The sequence below is a fragment of the Rhea pennata genome, chromosome 9, assembly GCF_028389875.1.
Source record: "Rhea pennata isolate bPtePen1 chromosome 9, bPtePen1.pri, whole genome shotgun sequence".
Taxonomy (NCBI): domain Eukaryota; kingdom Metazoa; phylum Chordata; class Aves; order Rheiformes; family Rheidae; genus Rhea; species Rhea pennata.
In genome coordinates, this window is record NC_084671.1 from 17,374,445 (window position 1) to 17,398,551 (window position 24,107).

Here is a 24,107-nt window from a genome sequence, read left to right on the forward strand (position 1 = left end):
CCATAAACTGCCTTAATTCAGTCCCAGCAATAAAATGAGGAATATCAATCTAACTCTGACAAAGGGACCCAGAACAGGACGCAGTCCGTGGCATGCTCTTCCCCTTGCCCGTGCACTGCGGCAGGAAGCCTCCTGCTCGGCCACCACCTCCCCCCCTTCCCCCACACGTGAGCCCCTCGGGACGATGCTCCTCCAGCAGCTCTGGCTACGGGGGCACGGCCCAAACCAGGAGGCAGAGCCCATCCAGGCGGGGAAGGAGCAGTCCGGGCAGAGTAACTGGGAACAGACGTTTGGGGAGAACGGAGGGATCTGTTAACTTTTTCTTTAACTGGCAGAGCACTGTTCCACCTCTTCAGTGAGGCCAAAAGAAAGGTGTGATGTTTTGCTAATGTTCCTACATGACCTTTATACGTGCCATTAAGACCACCAAAAAAAAAAAAAAAAGGAAAAAAGAAGTAGAAAAGTAGTCCTCTGGCAAACTACTTAACATTGGCAAAGCCTAGTTGTTGGGTTGATTTTTTCCGAAGTACTTATTTAGTGCAGGGGGTTCTGTATGTGCTGGCTGGGAACACCTTTATGCCAACTCCACCAGCTTCTCATCTTAGTGTCCAGCTTCAAGTGAGAGGATGTGTCTATCGGGATACTTAAATGAAAGCAGTTATAACCTTGGAAAAGGGTCCACTTCATTAGAAAAAGCTATACTCCATGGATGTGGCTATGCCAATACAGGAAACCCTTAGCATGCCTGTGCAGTAAGCTTCTGGCTAAGCGCCTGCGGCTGCAGAAGGCAGCGCGTCTCCCAGCACCGGGCCGCACTACATCCAGAAGCAGAGAGGACTAACCCACAGTTAAAGAATGTCTGGCATTTTTATAGTAAATACTTCTCTTGGCTAACTAGTAATAAATGAAATTCCATAAATTATTATTCTGCTTTGCAGGTAGATGTCCTAAAAAGAGTTGCTAATGCTGAGAAAAACTCTTAGTTTCTCACTTTCCTACTTCTTCTTAGTCTGTCACCCAAGGATATCAATTACTTGTTGCTTTTATTATACGCTGCCTTGATTTGCACAGATATCTTTCATGAGTTACTCCTTCTATTACCATTCTTCACTATGTAAATAATTTTCTCAAATGGGTTGCAATGTTGAGCTAAAATAAAACACACATTATGCACCTCTGGTCTTTAGGACTCTAATCTTGTTTCATATAATAGCTATAGCGTAATTTATAGATAAAGCTCAGATAAACAAAGCTGTTGAACTCAAGGACACACTTTCATTATACTCATCTGAAGGTAGAAGGTCGTGAAAAGCAGTGTACTAGAATCCTATCGTTCCAAAAAGCATCCCCAAAACAAGTCTGAAGCTTCCAAAGCTTTGATGCTCGGCAACCCCAAGGGCAGGTGTGACCCCGGTGGCTCCCTTTCTGTGCCAGGTCCCCACCGGGCACTTCCACCCAAGCGCTGCTGGATGCCTCCTCCCCCACGTGCCGAGTCCTTGCCACCGCGGAGCTGGAGCTCGCGGCCCCAGGAGCCAGCCGGGGTCCTGGGCTTGGGGGTGCAATACCTGAGGCAGAACCTGCCCCGGCAAGGAGGATGCACAGCACCGCGCCAGACCCAGCTCCGGCTCCTGCGTACGCTCTGCGGCACCTGCGCACGCGTGTGGGTAGCCCGGGGGTTCGCGAGAAAGCGTAGCATCACCAGGCCTACAGAGTCCTTTGACCTATTATGGTAGAACAATATTGTACCAGCACAGAAATCTTCATTAAGGTTTTTTCTAAATGATTATGCAACCACACTTGGCTTACAGCTGATTACAAAAACGAGTTACTTCCTTTTCTGCTCTCAAAACAGACCTCCGCAGCGCAGGCGCTGGCACAGGCTATTCCTGTTTCAGGACAGGCTCTTCAGCCAGCCGTGTTGGCTAGACAGGATTCAAGAAAAGGGAAGTAACCCCTCTTTGGATGACTGTCTTGTACAAGCTAACTCTTTTCAGCTGGCAGTTTGTTTTACATGGCTGTAGGTCTGCATTCAGCTTTACTAATCTTAACTATGAAAAATCTCGTTCCCTTCTCTCAGCATTAGCTGGTTAAAGCAGGCTGAAGAACTTCTACCCAATTTTTATTCAAAGTCATGCTGGCTCAGCTAAAGGTGGTATTTTAAAACGGATATATTTAAAATTGTGCAAAACCTTGAGTGGACACCTTCAGTGGCCTAGAGATCCAACATAACTAATTTATGACTGAATTGCCTGATTCAAGTTTCAGTGGTACAGCTCTGAGCGTATGTGCACCCTGAGCTAATGAATTAAGCAGTAAAACAAAGTCTGAGCATTCTGGTTGTTCCTTAGAGAGATGCCAAAATTTAGTAACACAAATAGGATAAATATACTTCATGAAAAAAATCAATTTTCCAAAGTAACACCTGTGTTTGGCACTGGCTCCTGGTGTGAATACATTCATTTGCAGGTGTGTACACAGTAAACTCATGGAGATTCAGTATATTCAAATACCCATCAACATGCTATGCCATCATTTGAAACACCAGTATAAAACTAGTGCCCAAAATCTTTCTTTCTTGAAACAAACTGAGCAATTGGTTACACCTATTGTTGCAAACTTTGTGTGAATAGTTACATCAATGTAGCCCTCAGAATCAAAACCTGAAACTTACTCCTACAATTTTCAGTAACATTTTTTACTGTTTAAAAGCAAAACTATTTCATTAGTCCTTTACCAATATAGATGAAGTTTCATTACCCAGATCAAGAAGGTTTTCAAATGCTTTCAAGGCAAGGTAGCATTTGGTCACAGTGGCTGTAAACGAGCGGAGGATTTACTCCAATTTTAAAAATATTCAGCATTTTGAGGATTTAGCTTATTCAAAAATAAGAAGTCAGAATGAGAGTTCCATTCTGCGTAGCAGAGAGACATCCCAGTTCTGCTGCCTTTTGCAATATTTTATTCAGCATCATTTCTTCTAACAGATGGATACAAAAAGACAGATTTTTATTACCATAGACTAAAAACCACACCCCATAAGCTTCCATAGCAGATGCCAGTAACAGCAACTGTATTCCACTGAACAACCTAGGAAGTACTACAAAATATGAGATACTTTCAATTGTTTTTAATAATCATAATCTTGCTATATAAGGAGTTTTTGGATAAGGAGCTAACAAGCGATTGTTAAGAACACGTAGCATAGGTCCTAGGTTTGCAGGACCACCATGTTTTTATAACTATACTGAATTTACTGAGCCTAACATGGTTCCTCTGCCTGCACTGCTGGATGTAAAGAGATGAGGCAGTCCCTGGAACTACAATTCAAGGCATAAGATCTCCAATAACACACGCTGAGTTCAGAGGTCCTTGTGTTCCTGGAGCATTTGAACACCTACTGGCAAAGCTACGCCTTTGTCAAAGCTTCCAGTCTAAAATCAGCCTCCACAACCCCTCCTGCCTGAAATAGCAGACCCCGAATAAAACGCCGACCCACCAAGTACACCAGACGATAACACACTAAGGCACAAGCCTGCCGAAAAAGAGCAAGACTCAAACTCAGCATCCCATAGAGAAGACATGAGCTCACTCAGGGCTCCCAAGGGAAACTCAGGATACAGTGACTCACGCCGTGTTGTGGGTGGCTACACAGCCAATGTGGTTTCCAATACACAGTCCTCCCCTTAGTTTCATCCTGGAGAGCTGAGCATTTTGAGCAGCATGAAAAAGTGTTGCTAAAGTTACTCAGCTAACTGTAATAAGTTTTAACAAAGCTGGAAGCCTTATTTTAAGAACATGTGATTACTTCACAGTACTAAATAATGGCTGCTTTTGACCTGAGTTTTTGCATGCTGAGGTGAAGAGAATTTTTTTAAAAAGATACTTTCACTGGTAGTTCATTTCCTGAGTGAATTTTGACCAGATTGTATCTGTGCTTAGAGAAAAGGCTGCTCTGATACCTGCACAGCAGATTTCACCCAATACTTGGCTCTCCTTACACACGCTGAACTGAAAATCTTTGTTACCGCCGTGTAGTTCTGCCAGTAGAATTCTCCCTTCTAATTTTAAGTCTGAAACACAGTTTACAGATGTACCCTTATGCCCTACGTGCTACCTCAAAGCACCAAAGCAAATGTATTCATTACCTTAAGGAATTACGTGCTTTCAGATATTTATGCAAACAAAGCTTTGCTGACTGTGTGAATGTATGATAAAAAAATTATTTTTCTAGAATGTTAAAAACCTTTATACTATTAATAAATATTTGAACGTGTATCTTAAAGTATATTTTTAAAACAGATAATTAAGAGATAATTCCAAATAAGCAGTTTGTACAAAGTACTTGAGCTCCCATTACATCAATGGTGTTATGTGCGTTTATATCCCATATACAGGATACAATCCCTGCCAGGCTGAGTATCTCTCAGGACACCTTCGAGCAGCTTCAAAAACCAGGATCACTGGCAGTGCAACCAGTAGCATTATGCAAGGTATAATTATGTGTGTGCGGGCAGTAATTAATGCCTTAATTGAGGATTGAATGTGAAGACAGGACATTTGTCCTCTTGTGTCCATGTCTGAAAATGGATCCAATATTAAAGCTAAGCATATGTATTTTGATTGCTGCCTGGAAAGAAACATACTGCACATACACATAACATAAGTCAGTGGAGTGCTACTTTTGCTATGGAAAGACACCAGTAACATATTCTTTAGAATTAAGTTCCTAAATGAAAAGCTCAATCATATAAAGCAAAAGAAAGGTTAAAATTACTATTAAACTCTGAAACTGAAGAAGGATCTTAGCTGTTTTCTCATATGATTATTCTGCTTGGCCAGACCTACTGCTAAAATTTTAAATATAGGTTTCCCACCAAGAATTTTCACACTCTAAAAGCGTTTATAGCCACTAAAGGTGGCATAAGGAGCTTGAAAAGCCCTTTACGTAAGGGGAGCAAGCGTTTGCTCAGCAGGGCGGCCAGCCGAGACAGCAGGGTTACGGGGAGCTCCTCCCGAAAGGGCCGCTTCGTCGTCTCCCTGGTGCAGCCGCGCGCCGGGGCTGCGCAAGCCCTCCCGGCGGGGCCCGCGCCGGCTCCCGCCGGGGCGCAGAGGCTCCTCGCTCGCTCGTCCTCCCGAGGGCGAGGGCGGCTTGCTCGGAGGTGCGGAGCCCGGCGGGATCCCGCCTTTCGGCTCCGCCGCCGCCCCCTTCGGCTCTCTCGCGCTCCGGCGACTTGCGCCAGGGTCCCCACATCCGTTCAGACGAGGCGACTGCAGCCGTAAAAGGCGATCTGCCATCATCTTTACTTCGGGAGCAGCCTCCTGTTCGCCTCTCGAGATAGGATAACGCTGTAAGAGCTTCTCTGTCAGAGCGGCAACGCCAAAGAGCAGCCTGGTGTTAAACCTATGTCTCAAATTCCTTTCGCTCCAGATGCCGCAGAGCTCTTTCGGTTTGCTCCCCTGACCAGGTTCATGGGAGGACATCTCACCACCATGTCCCCAAGCAGCGGGAACGGAGACCGTGCCCTTTTCAAGCGCCTTTTTCACGTTGTCAGGGTGCTTTACTGTAAATGACAGTCAGCCTGATGCCGTGGGAGAAGTGACTGGAAGTAACAAAACTAAGGAGGGAGTTTTACAGGGAGAAAGTGCAACAGTGGCCACTCCTATTTCTGTAGGAAGCAATATTCACGTATACAGCCAAGGCCAGCCATTCGCTGTTCGAGTCCCGCACGACCATCCTGAGCTCATCTCTGACCAGGACCAAGGGTGCAAGGAGGCAAGGGAGCGTCTCCATCCCCTCCCACGTCAGCCCTTGAACTCTTCTGCAAATACCTTTCCAAAGGGATCCCTATGAATCATGTGTGACACGCAGAAATTTTTTACCCAGAGATTTCAAAGTGCTTGACAAGGGAGTTGGCTGTCTTTGCCACTAATCTCAGGGACTAAACAAAGGAAAGACAGGAAAGTTAAGTGGCATGTCAAGTATCACAGATGTAGTCAGTAGAAGACTAGGAAGAGTGCCCAGACCTTTCAGTTTCTACTGTCATATCTTCACACACACTTCACTGCCCTGTGCGCCACGCAAATGTCAGAGCTTGGGTTTTCTTTTTTATGTGCCAGACTTGTCCTCTTGGAAATCATGCAAGTTCACAAAACTGTTTATCATAGGACAGCAAAATGTCGTCAGGTGTTTCATATGTTTCAATAGGATTAGCACAGCAATTGCATTGCTCCAATAATTGCCTCCAATAGTTTAAAGTAATAGCTCATTTACATAGTTTCTACTATCATTCTATTCCTGCTTTTATTACTCTGTTTGCATAATTGGTGAAAAATACTAATTTACAATTGTTGAGCATATTCTCAAGGATTTTGGAAAATTTGACTTCTCTTCCTGTAAGACGCTATCAGTGAACATTAACTTGCCTGAATTTTGATTGTTGACCCAATATATGGGTCAATCATTTCATGTTAAGTTCTTTTAAAAGCATTTTTCTGGAATTTATCATTTACAATTGCTAATCAATTAATAATTTTCCTTTTTTTCATCTTAGCCCTGGTTTGAAAATTCAAATCTTAAGCAAGACAGAAAAATTATAAAATATCATTGGTAAGCCTACATTTGAGCATCCTGTAAAAAGGCTTACAAAGTAGACAGAGGTAAAACAAGGCAGGTAGTATAACACATTGGCAACCTTAATCTGAGACGGTATTTGAAATGAAAACATGTTTAGGTGAGAGATTCATATGCAGAATGTAACAATTGTGTCTGTTTATCTGCAGTAATGCCATCAACATAAATAAATGTATGTGAATTAATTCAGGAGTCTGAGAGTAAAGAATTAAGAATAAAATAGGTTGCAACAACTCAGGACTTTTTTTCCTAGGACACAAACTAACTGGCAAAAGTTGCAAGGTCTCACAGAACTTCTAGTAAGTCCAAAAAAAGTGTCTTGGACACAACCCTACAAAAAGTATCAGTTAGGAAGGTGTCTGAACATCGGGAGAAAACTGCCGCATGAAATCCAGGTGGTATATATGCATACCCACATTAACTAAGATCAGTGAATGGTCCATAAAACATTGTGGAGCCCTGTAGATTTCACATACTATGGATTCATTCTTATGGAAGAGAGTGAAAAACGAAGAATTCAGAAGGATAACGTTTAGAGCAACCTTAAAGCTACATCTGTTTCTTGGACATCTGATTGACTGTTCTTCTCCTAATTTCTGTGCCAAGACGTATGAAAGCTGCTTCTTTTTGTCCACAACATAAGCACATGAACATAAATACTAAGAAACAAAATACTTCCCAGACATTTGCAAACAGGCCAAAAGATTCACCTCTAGCTTTGACTGACGGTTCAGACCAGTTCTGTTTCCTAATTCCCAAAAACAGACTATACATCAAATCCCACTCCTCAGTGTCTACATACAACCTGTTGCTAACACTGGAAATGCACGAAAACAATAGCTTAGGTATCTACATGCTACTGATTAAAAGCAAGGAGGTTGAACATCCAGGACGGATGAACTCTTACAATAAGGAACCCAAAGCAGATAATTGTAACCAACTAGAGCTGAAATTGCAGTATGATTCTTTTCCCATCCTTTCCATTTTAGTGTCTACATATTACTGCAAATTTCAAACTTCTGGCACTGTTCTCCTTTTACACCCCCAAACAAATACACAAGATCACATATTTCAATTCTTTTTTGATGATAACAATCTTATCACAAGAGGCAGTTTTATATGCTGTCAGCAGACTTTACTTCATGAAAAGAATATAATCAAATCACATTTATTTGTGCCAACAGCATTTTTCAGAGGTTTTAATAGAAAGTGCAGCTTACCATCTTCTCAGATTGTTTTAGGATTAAGCTACTGGAGAGCCAGAACTGCAAAAGTGAGATGAGTAAGGTGAATTCAAAGAGAGACTAAAGCGAGTTGAGTAAAAGTAAATTTCATGTTTATTTAGCTTCATGGTGTTATTGCAGATAAACAGACACAAATCATTTCACTCTGCACATGAACGTGCCATCTAAACATGTTTTCAATTCAAATGCTATCTCAGATTGACAGGTTACCTGCCCTTTTTTAAGGAGAAAAAAAAAAATCTAGCCTGTAAATTGTTATATTAAAAACTTGTGCATTCACCCCAAGTCCTTCTGATGATAAAGTGTGGGGCTGTTATTTTGTTTTGCTTGTTTACAAAAGTCATCCTATTTTAATTTCTTTGATGTACATTTTCTTTTTGTTTCTAGGCTCTTTCAGTCTCAGAAGTGAATAACTAGTCCCAGAGTTTTCAAAAGTTGCAAAGAATGCCCCTGCCCCACAGAAAGATCTCATTTGTTGAGCAATCACCTTGTGAAGTAAAAGTAATCAAAGTTTTAGGGCACAATATTCAACAAGAACTGCTCGTTTTTTTTTTTTTTTTTTTTTTTTGAAAATCTCTTTATCTAGATTTCTTATTATGGATGCAAAAGCCTCCACTTCTCAAATGGTAACACTATCTGAAGAGCTAAAACCCTCCTTGTTGTAATACCACCCTGTTTTGCACCTGCTAATGAAATCTGCAGATGAACACTAGTGCAGGCATCAACACCACTGATACATAACGGGGCTGCCCCAAGCTGGGAAACACCACCTATTGCCTCCCTCCAGCCTAGGGATGCCCTTTGTAAAACAACCTAACCTGGCTCAAAGGGAAAATAATCTGATCCATTTTTTACTGTATACTATTCCCTTTTGTCACTCTCTTGAGTAATATTTTTTAAGAGGCACTGTATCAATGCTTTACTTAAACCCATATATATATTTGATCTATTGCTTTGACCTTGTCTAGCAAATCAATTATCTTATCAAATAAAGATATAGGTCTAGTCTGACACAATCTACTTTTGTTAAAAACACAGTGCATTTTATCCAATTTGCCATATAAACTTATGTCCTTGATTATCCTTTTCCCTTAAAATGTGTTCAAAGACTTCACTCAATATTGAGGTCAAACTAATACAGGCATCCTCAACCCAAAATGCTTGCAGTCCTCCTGTCCTTGACAGCTCTCCTAGGTCAGACGTAAAGCAGTGTGCATGTGGACAGTTGGGACCTAACTGTGCTAGTCAAATATTTTCCCTCAAAATTCTTTTTCAATAGAAAAATAAACTTTCAATTGAATGAAAAGGGGCCTTTACTTTATCAAGTCTGACCTGAATATCAGAGACTATTAAATTCCCCTCTGTGCCTCTGCAATGACCGCAAGAACTTGTGAGCTAAAGGACACAGGCATCAAGAAGGTATCCACTCCTGATCACAAAGTGAAGGGTTTACTTCTTCCCTAGTGCTCCTCTACCTCATCACTGTTACAGTGTGTGTGTTGGGGGGGGGGGGGAGGATTATTTTTTTTGTGTGTATTTCATCCAGTATCATGTATATTTTCATGAAAAGGCACTTAAGGATTTCATCAGGTCACTATTTTATCTTTTCATTTATTTTTTATTATTCTTGGGGCAAAGTGAGGGATTGCTTTCTTACATCCTCCTCAACTTTTTGAAAACCATTCTAAATTTTGGACCACCAAACAGGCCTGGTATGCCAGCACTCGTCCTACCAGCATTTTATATGGGAGTGCTGACACCGTGGTTTACTCTCTGCTCACAGGTTGCCTGCCCTGCTCTTCTTGGAGCTCACAGGGAGTCTCTTGGCACTATAACCCGCAATCACTGCAGGGCAGTTTGACCCTTCCTGCTTTTTCCAAGATACACAAGACTAATTTTATTCTTTAAAACAAACACAAATGAAATATACTTGAACAAGACCAGCTAACTGTTCTGCCCTTGTCATGATTTAGCACTCTTTTCTATGCTTCACTTACACATTTTATCATCAGTGATTTTATAGCAGTGAAATTATTGACTATCAAATTTTTTATTGATACTTCTAAAATCTTCTTTGAAACATTCCCCAGTTCACAACAATTCTCTGCTGGCATTTACTATGTCAGCTCTATCAACCAGCCAGTTCTTAATCGATGTTTCATTGATACCGTAAAAGAGCTAGCTTTTAATCATAATGCAATTCCAAACACCTAGTAAATCTTATTGAATGCAGGTCATTTTTAGCAATGAAACTTGTAATTTCATCCAAGCATAAAATTATATTTGTCTGACAAGATCCATTTTCTATAAAAACATTCTCAAAGCCTTGTGTTTAGGTTAAACAGATGTTATTGTCACCGTGTTACAGTTGTCTTTCCCTGAAAGCCACAGAAAAAGAGACAGTTCAAAATCCAAGACCAAATATCTAGTGCCAGGGTTTACATTTACAGAGATCACTATACTAAAGAAAGTTTCTAGTACCAAATATCAGAAAATAAGAATGTATTTTCAAAAATTTGTATTACGTGGTTTTAAACTAATTATGAATCCCTGGCTGGTCGGTTTTTTTACAATTTTGGACAAATTGCAATATTAAGCCTGTTTTTTATTTAGTCTCCAGATTCCACACTAAGCGTGGTGAAGACAGATGTAGTCTAGTTTAAAATCATTTCTATAAAATTTAGACAACATCTAGAGTAAGACAGTAACAGTCTCCAGGCACAACCAAGCATCTTTATTTGAACCTTTCTTCCTCCCTATTTCTTTTTCATTTTATCTACTAGAACATGACTCTGATCCTCTGAGCCTGCTCATCTCCTGGCACAGCACTGCTAGCTCTGTCTTCAGCAGTGCCTTGATACCCACCATTTCTACACTGCAAGTCTGCAAAAATGAGACTGCTACGGCTGAGACACCTAGTGGGCTTAGCAGCTTCTTTTGAAAGTTTCCACACTTTCTACAGCCCTTCCCATACTACCATTTTTGTTAAGATACCATCCTGGATTTACTTGATTTAAAAAACTATTAAAGATTATTATCTGCCTAATAGATAACAGATGGCCTTCAATTTGGTTTAGCAGTTAACAAGTCAGTAATCTAGGTACAGTGCTCCATACCTTCCTAACTCAGGTGCCGGTGGCAGTATCACAGGCCCTATTTTGGCAGGGGCTCGGAGGACTGTGTGGCCACACTCACTGGTCATCAGGCCAAGAAAGGCTTTAGGATGCTAAATGGTGACACTGTAGGCAAATAAGAGTAGAAATAATATCGTTCACTACCATGAGCAGTTCATAAGTAGTGGTGACCCTGCCTCAGTTAGACGGGCAAGTCAAACTGACCTACGCTGTTCTCAGACTTCCACTTCCAAACACCTCGTAGGACTCTCGCCGGTCGCACTGTGAGCCTGGCCCGCTGCCTCAGCTCACCTGGAGCCTAGGGTGCGAGTCCTGCTCCTCTCCCGGGTAGTTATTTCACACACCTAAAGATGAAATTCTGGCTCTTTGCTTGATCTTCCACCCTCTGCACGACAGTGCTCCAGTTGTGCAGAAGTAGCTCTGTCCCTGCCATTACAGAAAACTGGGTATTTGTAGAGACAGGTTATCCACTGTCCTCTAATAGGCATAGAAAACATTCTCACATTTGCCAGATCTTAGCAGTGACAGGCCTTCCTCAAAGCAGAAGCAAGCCTGGCTGCTCACAGCCACCCTGGAAAGCCAAAGCCCCAGAGAAGAGCAGACCATGTTTTTCAACCTTTTCTGCAGCTAGCTCAGAGCTACATACACCTTCAGGAGGGACTTAACTCCTCTCATTGAAAACACGTCCCCTCCATGCCTCTACCGGAAAAGAATTAAATTTTCCCCATTTCACATGGGGAAAAATACAAACAGGCATCTGGAAAGAAAATAAGGTAATTGTGAGCTCTCTGAGAGTCAAGTTTTTTGAACACGAACCTAGATCTAAATCAGTTAAGAAGTGAAGGTATTCGGAAATAAGCCACAAGAGTGAAACCCAAGCAGCAAGTGGAGTTTTGAAATCTTGATTAGGGGTTCAGTGCAGGAGTGCTGGCAGAGAGAGGAAAGGACATGAGAAGCAGTGATCTCAATGAACATGTATCTTAAGCAAACCACGTTTGTGGAACAGCTATACCTGTTCACACACAGAATAGCTGGCTTTTGTGTTACCGTGACTCATGACTGCAACCCAATAGCTGACCTCTCCCTCTAATTAAATGCTAGGGGTGAGAAAACCTCGGCTCATTCATGCTGCACCCTACTTCTCCCCATCTCTATCAGTGTCTGCATTCGGTCCCACGCCAGCATTGGTACATGCGTGCAGTCCATTGCACCAGTAAACAGAAGGGAAAGACACCAAATTAAAAAAAAAATAGCTTTCATAACTCGTTTCCATCATCTTTCATTGGAAGCATAATGAACTGTGAGACATGAGGTACGCAAGCTTTAAGAAATTGGCTTAACCTTTCTGAAACCGGTGCTTGACTAATACCTGCAACATCTCTAATAACACGTTGGAATAATCCATTATAAAGAATTACAAAAGCATTTTACAGTTTAGTCATATACAGCAATGACAACTTTACAAGGGCACCGATTTACTCATACTGTGGCAGACCCATCACATACCAGTTCCACCAGCAGATGCAAGAAATGAAGCCCCCCAAGCACATCTTGTAGGTTATACAGAAAAAGGGGGGAATTTCCTCACCCTTCTAAGAGTCCTAAGGTCTGGCATCCCCTACTGCCTCAGCAAGCACAGCTGTAAGAGTGCTACAGTATCAGGATTAAACATACCTTTATCAAAGGCTCCATGATCTCTTCAGGCAATGAAGGCCACAGTTTGAATACCTGCACTTACACTACACACATTTCTTTGCCCTAAACTGAGTGCCCTTTAAAATATCCTTACATGCCCACATTCCTTTAAGATGTGGTAAAAGGTTTTATAGGAAAGGTTTATAAATTCTCATTGCAGCTGCTAATTTGGAATACTATATCTCTGCAAAATCATATCCCCTTTAAGTCTTCATTCGAGCAAAATACATCCTATTTTTCCCATCTCTAGTCCAGACATATTTCTAATAAACCATAAAACTCACTGGTCATGCTTTCTCTCAAACTTTCTCTCAATTTTCTCTGCATTTGAAAGATTCTCCATCACAGCACACTGTTCCCACTCAACAAACCATGCTCTAGTGCTCCCAGGTAAGCTTCTCTTGCAGAGAGGGGCATTACCAGCTTGGTCACCCCACTTCACTTCAGTCTGCCAATAGGAGCAGTGAGATGAACTAACAGGAAACCTAGGGTCAGGTTTTTTACTCAATTTTTTTGCTGTTTTTCCTGCTTTTATTTTATAAGCTCCTCTATCACTCAAAAGGCAGTTTGATCTCTTAATATGGATCCTCTGTGCTGTTACTTTAATCTTCTGCTTCCAAACAAAATATTCCATTTTCCCTGCATTTTACCTACCTAGAACTCTAAGCAGTAATATTAGGACAGAAAATGAATACATATTTCATTCCTAGTAGTAAAAATACTGCTATTATCCCTGTTTAGTGAAATCCCTTTTCTTTTTTTTCCTCTGAACTCTGCCATAATTCATCGTCCTCGATTGTTCCTTGCTTTGGGATTTCTGCATCTCTAACAAGTGCTTCCCAGTTGATCTCCATTCTGTTTTAAAATACCTTTCCAAAAGCAAAGATCTTGCTTGCCAGAAGGCTGCTTTCTTCCAATTGCAGGGGAAGCTATTCCCATGTAAAATGTCTTCCCTTCCTCGAACGCAGAGCTCTCCACTCCTTAGCGTGCTTTCTTCACAGACCTGTTAGAGCTTTCCAACTCCACCCCGGCAGCTAACTGCACACGTAACGTGGGCTACACACTGGAAAAAGCTGCTACAGAATCTACAGGCTCTCTTGGGACCAAACTGCTGATGGGACTGGAGACCAGAGGATACATTAAATTAAACTATATTAAACAAGGTTTTCACTGACAATGGCTTTACAAAGCCTATCCTGCTCTCAGCAACTCAGCTCAACACTGAGAGATTAAAAGACTTATTTTCTTTTTATAGTCACTCCCAGTGCCTCGGTTACACTCATTAACTGCCCATAAATACATCAGAGTAGTGAGTAAAAGACTGTTCCGAAAAAGTGCTAGGACATGCTCAGGTCTTGTCACACCGGCTTTGAATCTTCTCCCACACCTGGGATGGGTGCTGTTTCTCACAGCTGTGTGAGTGAGCAGTAACACCTTCTCACGACCGCACTGGTGCAACTCTGCTGTTGTCAAATATGCTTCACTCAACATAGGTCACCTTGGTGCTCTGCTTTTATATTCCACAGGGATGCACACGTCTCCACCACAGCCTTGCTTGGCTATCAACCTGGGCCACCAGACTAGCTCCCTGCTCCATCCTTCCAAACCAGCCTCCAGAAAACTTTTCCAAAATTTCCATTTTCTTTAGAATCACTGCTTTCTTCCCCTCTGGCACGACACCCTTCCCCTTACTTACTTCTGTTCTTTATTTCAACCGCTTCTGACAGAGCAAAAGATTTTTTTAAAAAAAACAGATAATCCTGACTTTATTTTGCTTATATAAATGCTTCACTAAATCATCATCTCTGTTTCTCTGTTTCTGTTAGTACGTCTACAAACACTAGCAAGTGTTAGAACATCAGATACAGTGTTCGTCCAAGCTTTCCTCCACGTTCGCATCTCACCCTTCAACAAAACCATGCAAGGAAAGTTTTGTACAGGATTTCCCCATACAGAATCATACTTCACTTTCAAGTTGCACCTTGGTAGCTGAGAGCACATTCCCTGATGTCTGGGCAGTGCAGAAGCTAGAGATTTGTGAGAAACGGTCTCTGGACTAGATGATCTCCAGAGGCCCCTTCCAACCTTACCAGTTCTATGATCCTATAGGGTTATGAACTATTTTCACTCCTTTTGCACAGCTGTATTTATGTAAAGATGAAATATCTGCCAAATATTTCTTTTGCTCTTCAAGCCTAATTTTGGTTCACTGGCTTCAGCTATCAGCCCATGTCACCAGGGGGCCACAGCAGGAACCTGGCTCCAGCTGCTGGTGACATAGCCCACGCAGCCGCTTCACTGCCTGGCTTACACTGCAGCACTGCCATTTAAATCATTAAGATTTTCTTCAAGCTTAATAATTTTAAAGGTTTGGGTTCTGCTACTGGCTTTGATGTAATATTTATTACACAAAAGCCTGTGTTATTTTTACCTTTTTTCTTCTAGATGTATTTAAGAAAGTATTTCCCAACCATGCAAACAGATGACATCCTCTGTGTCAGGGAAGTTACAAGTGTGTGAAAGGCACGCTTGGTTTCTTATATTTTGCCCCGGAGGTTCTGTTTTTAGTTACATCCTGGACTGAGATTCATTTCACCAAACTTCAGGTACCTAATTATTATCTGAGCTAGTTCTTCAGGGTCTTTTATAGTCAATAGAAGGAAGGAATCTCATCCTGGTTTCAATTCATTCCAGTTAACCCAGACGCTGCAGGCTGAGATGCCCTGCCTTGGGACTTGCCCATTTCTCTTTATTGATGAAGAAGTAAGCCTGAAAGATTAGCTTCGACTCAGATATCCTGCTACCAGATGTCTGAAGTTAGGGGAGACTATGGCAGTTTTGAATCATGCACGTTTTTCTGGGAATTACATGTCACCAAAATCCTTTTCTTTTTTTCCTGTACTAGAAGCAAAAACAACACCCTATTGTATTACTGTTGCTAAATTTTCTTTCCTGGAGGTGTTTGTCATTGTATGCAACTCTGAGGACGCAAAGGAACTTGCTTTCAGACATTTGCCTTAATAATGAGTATTTGCTTTGCTTTCTCCCATGCAATAACCTGTTCAAAGCTACCCTATAACTTCACTGTGGGTTTTCTGTAAAGCTACGTGGGCAATATCCCTAATTTCTGTATGGCTGCTGATGATAGTGCAATATAGTCTTATCTCATGGGGGTGGGGGGGGAGTTTAGGTGGTTGGAGTTTTTTGGGTGGAGGGTCTTTTTTATTATTATTATTATGCAATTGATACCCGGGGAGGGGGGGGGGTTCCTTTTCTCTTTAGTTGCCTTTCACAGCTTTTATCCTCCAAAGCTCTTTCTAATGTTAGTTGGTCTGACATAGGTACTTGTTCATGTATACCTTTTGAGGCTTATATGAGTTATCCCACCCTTTTGCATGCCCTATCCTTCCACTGTCAAACATAGTTGCATTACTCACTCATCAGTTATATAAGCCAGTCCCCATTTATGTCTCAGATATTTTTTCTTTGCATGGAGATGTTAAATTTGGAATATAATAGGTTTCAAATAGCTTGAGTAGAATGTCTCAATTTTCCCTCTCTGCTTCACTGAGCTCACAACTAAAAACCCATAGTCTGCAAATATCCCAGATATTTTACTCAATGCATCTTAGAGAACAAATCACTTTTCAGGCTGCAGTTACTTAACCATACCAATACTAGCAAAGATCAAGTCTATTAACTGTTTCCACCTTGCCCAGATCTGTTCTATGCCTCCTCCTGCCAAGTCCAAAGCAACAAATTGTCAGTCCTGCACAAAAGCCAAAATTAATTCTTTTGGTCTGATACCATGTCTGTTTCCAGACTCTAAAAGGAAAGTCAGTCAGAACAGGATGCATTTAACTAGCTATTACACTGATTTTTCTCCATCCTTCCTGCTCTAAGACATGAGAAAGACAGAGATAATGAATCTTAAATCATTCAAATATTCTGAGATCCAATAATTTGACTTTGCATGACTACAGCATGCTTCAAGTTTATCTTCAGCTGTTTAGTATTTCAAATTACAACAACAGTAGAGGAAATCTTGGGGGGGGGGGTTAGTTGGTTTTTAAATCTGCCCCCCACAAGTCTGCAGGGCGCTGGAGCAGAATTCCCCAGAGATCAGTCATTCCTTCCCATCCTTTTCCATAATGCAGATTAGATTATCCTTAGACATTAAATCACTGTGTAGATCTCACAGGCCTCGCAAAAACATACCTGTCTGCTCTTCTAATAATGAAATCTAATACTTAGATATAATTTATAATAACACCCTGCCCTTTTCAGCTACTCCACACTGGTAACACCCCATCTTTTGAAGAAGAATTCCGTGGTGCTTGGGGAGAGACTTTCCTGTCTTGCAAAGAGGCAGGGGGAGAGACCTGTCTACGAACATCTCCTGCGGGTGGATTTATTCTGCTGTGCACGTACTCAGCACCCGGAGACGTGCCCATTCCTCCCCAGCTCCGGTGCGCGCGGGCTGTCGTGTAAAGGAGCCGAAGGGCCGCCGCAGCCCGGCCACGCGCCAAACTTTGCCAGGTTACCGGCGTTGCACGCTTTGCTTGCACTCGCTCAAGCGCTACGCACATGGAAGTGTCTCCCCTTTGGGCTGTCACATGGCTAATATCCAAATCATTCTCTTTAAAATCTGAAACTCTTCCAAGGAGCACAGGATTGTTTATCCTTACTAAAGGAAACATTTTGAACGGACAAGAATGGTTTCTCTTCCTCTGTATCCTTCTTTCATGTGTTTCTTCTTAAATATAGAAAAGAAGAACACTTACAATACAAATTTACAAACTGGTTTAAATCAAAATATTCACAAAAGGAACCCTTTAGAATAAAAGGCTACAAACTGCAAGAAATCTTAAAAAAAAAAACACACACAGGAAAGATTCTTGGAGTGCTAATATTTACCTCCGGGGCTTACACCTACAGAATAAATAACACCTAGTAACGGAAGATAAACGATATACTCTTAACAAATAGGTATTTATAGCACAGCACAGCTCGCTTGCAAGCTAAAGGAAAACAGTTTCTCAAAAGCAATTTTGTAATGTAATTTTGAGTAGTATCACAAAAACTCGTGTACTCTGAGGCTTTTTAACTACAAATATTGTAGTGTAAGAGTAGTCATTCTGGCGAAGCAGGGGATCGTCTTGAGTTACAGAGCCACCACCCCGTGATGAGGCAGAAGACAGCACACCTTCCTGGCCAAACGCAGGCTTTCGTAGAGCTGAAGCAGCATTGCCATTTGCATTTCAAACCGCGGCCACCTCTTCTGCTCATGGGATTTACTCAAACTATAAATTAACTTTCTCTCAAAACCTGCAGCCAAGCATGTAATCACCCAGGGCACGGCAGGTGTTATTACGTTTTTCAGCAGAGCGACGCAGAACCCAACGCAAAACCTCATAGCTGAGCTAAGACTCCTGCCACAAATGAATCGCCTTCAGGTCAAAGCAGCCAAAACATGTCTCCTAGAACTTTTTTTTTTCTATTTCATCATGTTAATGATATTAAGTCAAAAGTATATATAGGAATTTTACCAACATTCTCCAAATTTTGACAAAACATGCCAATCAAAATTTGGTCATTTCCAACTTAAAAGTTTTGAGATTCTGATTTTTCATCCTAATATGAGGAAAAAAGCTATTTTAAAATCCCAAAATTCTTTTGCACAATGAAAAATCTAATATGGTATGGCACGGCTGGTAACAGTAGTGTTTCCCATTATGTTTGCCTAACAATTCCCCTTTTAAGACTCTGGGTTGGATTACCTACATTTTTGTGAAACAGTAGCTGAAAGGAAAACTCCCATGATAGATGTTTGTTGCAGACAACATGATTTAGGACAAAAGAAAAAAATTCCATGCTTGGCTCTGATAAATCCTCAGGACATTAAGTGCTCTGTATTCAGAGCAAAGACCTCAAATACCACATCCTGGAGATATCTTCTGCCATTTCTTTGAAAAGCCAACCTAAGCTAGATGACACTGTGAAACTTGGAAAAAAACTGGTTCGTACACTTTTAACAAGAACTTCTTCAATTGCAGGAGCTCAGTGAAAGCCCCATCACTCCTGAGCATGCTCTACCCTCACCAAGACTTGCTCAACCTCACGCGGTTCGATGGTGGGCTGCACTGGCCAGACACCACATCTGGCCCTCTGCAGAGGGGACCCCAAGAAGCCCCATCCTGCAAAGCATCTTTCCTGTGGTAGCACTGACTTCTTCATTTAGTGCCAAGCAGTACGAAAGAGGAAATCATATGACTCAAATTCAGAAAAGGCAGAAATGGAACCAGGGAGGAGAAAACAGATTTGGATACAGAGTCTGGGGCAGCGAGAGGAACTGTGCCTGGCTATCAGGGAGGGCATGCTGAAACAGCATGGACAAAGCAGTGTTCAGTAGCTGACTGAAGAGCTGTCAGCTGTGACCCAGGCTAAACATTGTATTATTTCTGGACATGCTAATTGAGAGTAGACACCCAAGTTGCAGAGAGTCAAAGAAAAATTAGCATTTGATGATGGAAGTAGAGGCAGGATTGCCCACCAGGAATCCTGGATAGTGCATATGAAACAGAAGTCTGCACACATGCAACCAAGTCATCCCAAATTCCCGTGTCCCAACTTAGAAATTATCATCTTTACAATATTAATAATGCTCTTTAACACAGTATATTGTATGCTTTAGAATCTGCAATGTGCAGATGGACTGTTCTGTCCATGGCAAACTGAAGTGCAAATCTAAACATGGGTTGACTGATACATTTTCCTGCTGTCTTTTCCCAATCCCTCCATTGAGGAGGCATAGACCTGGTTAGGCAGCAGTTCCTGAGCTTTGCTTAGAGTTTTACACCTGCTTTCTTCCTCCCCCCCCCCCCTTTTTTGTTTATAGTAGCCTTTGTGAAGAAAAATCTATCTTTTTCTATCACATCATTTGAATTATTGCTCACTGGAGATGCTAGAAGATGCAGCCAGAGCAGCTGGAGTGTGCTAAGACCTCTTTATTAGCCTTAAAATGCTGTAGACTCATGTCTGCTATACGTTTCAAATGCCAGTACTGTGCAAAGATTAGAATTCCTCTTTCATGCTACACAGAAAGACAATTATGTCTGCAGTGTTATAAAACAACTATGTCAAAAAAAAGTGAAAGCATTATGGCATAGGTTATTAAAACAATGAAAATAGGCTAATGCAAGTTAAACTCTTTTAGTGGGCTGAATAATAACTAGTTAACTAGGGAACAAAGCAGTAAAATATTTATTACAGCATCAGAAACATCTCAAAAAGCGCAAGAAAATTGTCTTCACTTTAAACTGCATCTCAGGACATTGCAAAGCAAAAGCATGGACAATAGAGGACAAACGTGTTACAGGACTTAGGGCTCTCTGCAGCCCAGCGCGAAGCCTTCCCTCTAATCACCTGCAAATATCAGCGCACACACACAGACACGGTTTGTGCACTATGGACACAAGTCGGTCTCAGAAACGGAGGTGACTAGTGCTTTTTAGCAGGGGGGATCCCCCGCTGCAGACCACAGTGCGGACAGCCCGCTCTCGCACACACCGGGCTTCACGCAAGCACGCGTGCCACCACACTGCGCACGGAGGAACACAGGGCTCAAGCGGTGCTGAGCGTTATAAAGCTCATTATAAAGGTATAAAGCTGCTTAGAAGCAAGGCCTAGCTGAGAGATCATCAGATTAAAGAGGAGACATAAGGAACATTCATCTTCAGTCACTTACTCTGGAAGAGAACAAAACCAGCAGGCAGGACAGGTCCAACCAAGGGGAACTTTATCACAAGCCTGCGGTCTTCACGCTGGGTCACTTCAAACTCCCTTCAAACAACTCTGGTTGTTTGTACAAGCAGATCCAGTACTGCCAAAGACTAAAACCCTGGAACTGGGCTCCTAGTCCCAATTTCGGTTTTTAGCTAGGTTTTCTGAAGTGCTGAGAACAAAACAACTCTAACTGGTGGCTTGCATACATTGCCCACAATAAAAGCTCTTAACTGCTTGGTACTTTGGGAGGGCTTTGAGGTTTCAACTCAAATTGGGAGCAGATTAGGAAAGGGTTGTCTGGTTTGATAGTACTTTTACAGAAGCAGAAGGAGCTGAGCTTTCCTGACATAGTTTTATTCCATGCAATTCCCACCCTGATTTCTAGATCATGGCTCTGAGCAACTTTTATTATGCAATCTTTTTGAAGTGAACTCATTTTTCATGCTAGTTTAGTACATGACCTTGGATGAAATAATCACATTATCTTCTTTGAAAGACGCAATTAAAAAAACCACACACACACACAAACACACACACAAACACACACACAAAATCTAGACACAATAAAAACTTCTACAGCTTAATTATATAGCGCAAAGCAGATTATCTAGCCCTCCAGACTATAACTGAGATCATCAGGCTGCTTTACATAACTCAATTCTCTCAGGAGCCTAAATTTGTACTTGGCGTGTAGAGCTGTGACAAGCCATAAACAAGTAACAACAAAAGAAACGGAGGCACCAGAACAATTAGGTTTAAGATCCTTTGTTACTCACTCCGTACTTCCACAACACTGCTGCAGAGCTCAGCGTCATTACTGAGGTTCACGTTCGTTACTTTTATTTTCCTTTGCTCCTTAAGGAGGAAGAGGGAGAAAGCGAGGGAGAGATAGAGATAGAGCGAGCGCCCAAGAGAGGCACGGCAATCGAGACGGAAAATTCTCCCTAGCAGCAAAACCAGCTGACAGACCTGCTTCCCAAACAACACTGAAAATTACTTTGTGAGTAAAAGTAGCAAGAAAGAAGTCAACTTGAGGCACTCCTGGGAGAGCTGTTACTGACAGATACAAGGGTGAGATAATTGCTAAAGATGCCAGGTTTTTCCTCTTATCTCAGTAAAGCCCTTTTGGATGAAAAGATCAGAAAGACAGGTGCAAAACAATGGCATAAAGCCTATTCCTAACTTATTTACATAATTTTATATAAAGGAGCATTGATGTATGAAGCGTAAAACAAATGTGTTGAATACTGAAAATAAAATATTACAGAGAATAACCTATGCACACTCCCAGCAATGAGGAAACTTAATATTTGATGAAATGCACTTTGTCTATTGAGGTAACGCACCGATTCTACAAGCAGCTGAATGCTTAAGAAAACAGTATATTCACTACCACTTTTACAAAAAGTAGCTCATACAGTTGCCTCTTTAATTGTTTTCTGTTACGAACGATCATATTCTTACAGCAGACAGGAATGGTAAACGGGCTGATCTGGTGCCCATTTCCTCTCCTTCAGTTCCTTCTGCGTTTGTGCACCCCGTGACGGACCCACCTGAGCCATCCTGGCACCCTTCCCGACCGATTCCACGCATCACGTGCTTAGGGTTTGCTTTTGTTTTTTGGGGTGGTTTTTTGTTTTGTTTAAGACAAAGTAGACAAGATTGACACAGGTGAATGGATGCAATAACGAGTGGGTAAAGATATGCTATTTTCTTTCTTTCAGTTCAGTTACGTGATTCCCTTATGCCTTATAATGAAATTTCCTTATGTAACAGAGGAGCAAGTTAGTATCACTATCCAAATGGGAGATATTCTTTAACGAACTTCACAGATACCTAAAGCCCATTTTAACCCACGCTGGTCCACCTCTTACGACGACGCTGCCTGAATGGTGCAATCCTGTCGCCAGGCTTCTGACGAGCCCCAGTGCATATGGCGTAAGTACCTGACTCAGTTAACGGCATGTAGGGTGTAATACAAAATCCACTGCACTCAATGCAGAGCTTTGCTAAAGTCTCTTTTCCAAAACCTGTTATTTGGATGTTTTTTCTGGGCCGTAGAGAAGAGTCTGGGAAGGTGCAGTGTTATATTTTCAAGAGTGACCACAGATACTGAGAGCTTCAAACATGGGTGATGTGTTTTAAAGAATTTGGCCAGATGCTGAAAGTATGGGCTCCCCAATTCTATTGACAGCAATGCTATTTAGGCACTGAAATGCTCTCAAGGCCTGAATGGCATGTTCTGCTCCTGAGCACTGCCCTAGAGCAGAACATGGCAAGCAGCTGTTTGTTCTGATCAACATGGTAAATTAACAGCCAGAAAGAGCCAATAATGAAACAAAACAGAAGCCAAACGGCATCAGAGCTGTTCTGCATTTAGTCTTTAGCAAAGAGCCTCCTCCAGAGTCACCCTTCTGCTGATGTTTCTCCCCGTTTGAAACGTACAGGATCAACTGAAGGATGACGACACAGATTGTATCGTGAACAACGACGAGCTGACTGCAAGCTATGAAGCCGCCACTCACACGTCCGTGCCGGCACAGGACGCAGGCTCCACCAGGGCTCCAGGGAAGGAGGACATTCATGAAGGAGACCTCGGATTAGGCGGGTACAAACTCCAGCTTGAACACACTCCAGGTCAATCCCAGCTGAATTCATTAGCATGAACAGTGTGATTGTAATTGCAAGAACAAGTAAAGAAAAGATATAAAAGGCCCTCTATCATGCGAACGACAGGCTACAAAAATGTACTAAGCACATAAATTGAAGAAAATCAAGCTTACCAACTCAATCCTCATTCCTCTACAGAATAAGTTTACCATCATCCATATACATGCAACATTCAGGTTTTTGACTGTGACAATTTTTATGAAAAGAGTGTAGGGCAGTGCCCTGCCCACTACAAATGTTACAGCTGTGTGGCCTCAGAAAGCACTTGACTGTCTCACACCCCTCAGTCACGCATGCAAAAAGGCCTTTGAGTGCTGTTAATCTTAAATCAACTGGAATGGAAAGAAATATCTGGCTAACATACTCATGCCCACATGATCACGCAACTTTTCACATAGCTGCTCCCGAGAAGATTCACAGATCAAGTGGAGGAGTTTATATAAATGAGAGCAAGTATTTAGCAGCTCTTGTTTTCAGACCATTAAGGTGAATCAAAAAAAAAATAGCCCCCCCCACCCCCCCCAAAAAAAAAAGTACATAGGTATCAATGCTAGGAGTTAAAGCATCCAACTTCAGGTCTCTTGCTGCCTAACGTTTCTACAGCCCTAAGACTTCCTTAGGAGGACAAAAGCACCGACTAAATTGATTCACAAAAGCCTGGGCACAGAACTGCACTGCTTGAAGCAGCCAGTAGGAGACAGCCAAGAAGTGGGGCTGTATCCCAAAGCTCACCGCTCTCTGGGCCTCCAGTGGCTTATTATGAACAGTATTTTATTAGATGAAGGAGGTTCTCAGTCAGGACACAAACATCTGAACACTTTGTTCAAGAGCAAGCTAGTGCAGGTATCTCTGATCATAGATCTCCAATCACACAGCATTCCTGAGGTCAAGAATTCCTACATCCATCACATAGGAAACAGCCCCTATTCTTGCCTCTGCCTAGCAGAG

The 24,107-nt window shown here is 41.9% G+C and overlaps 1 protein-coding gene across 1 annotated transcript in view; it reads left to right on the top strand.

Moving 5' to 3' along the window:
- The window catches only part of SLC9A9 (solute carrier family 9 member A9), a 205,712-nt gene extending 182,006 nt beyond the window's left edge, over positions 1 to 23,706 (top strand). The window contains exons 15-16 of the mRNA XM_062582591.1: positions 22,322 to 22,427; positions 22,937 to 23,706. Coding sequence (XP_062438575.1) covers positions 22,322 to 22,427; positions 22,937 to 23,155 — 325 coding nt within the window. The 3' untranslated portion in view covers positions 23,156 to 23,706. The remainder of the gene's footprint in view (positions 1 to 22,321; positions 22,428 to 22,936) is intronic.
- The last annotated feature ends 401 nt before the right edge of the window (positions 23,707 to 24,107 follow it).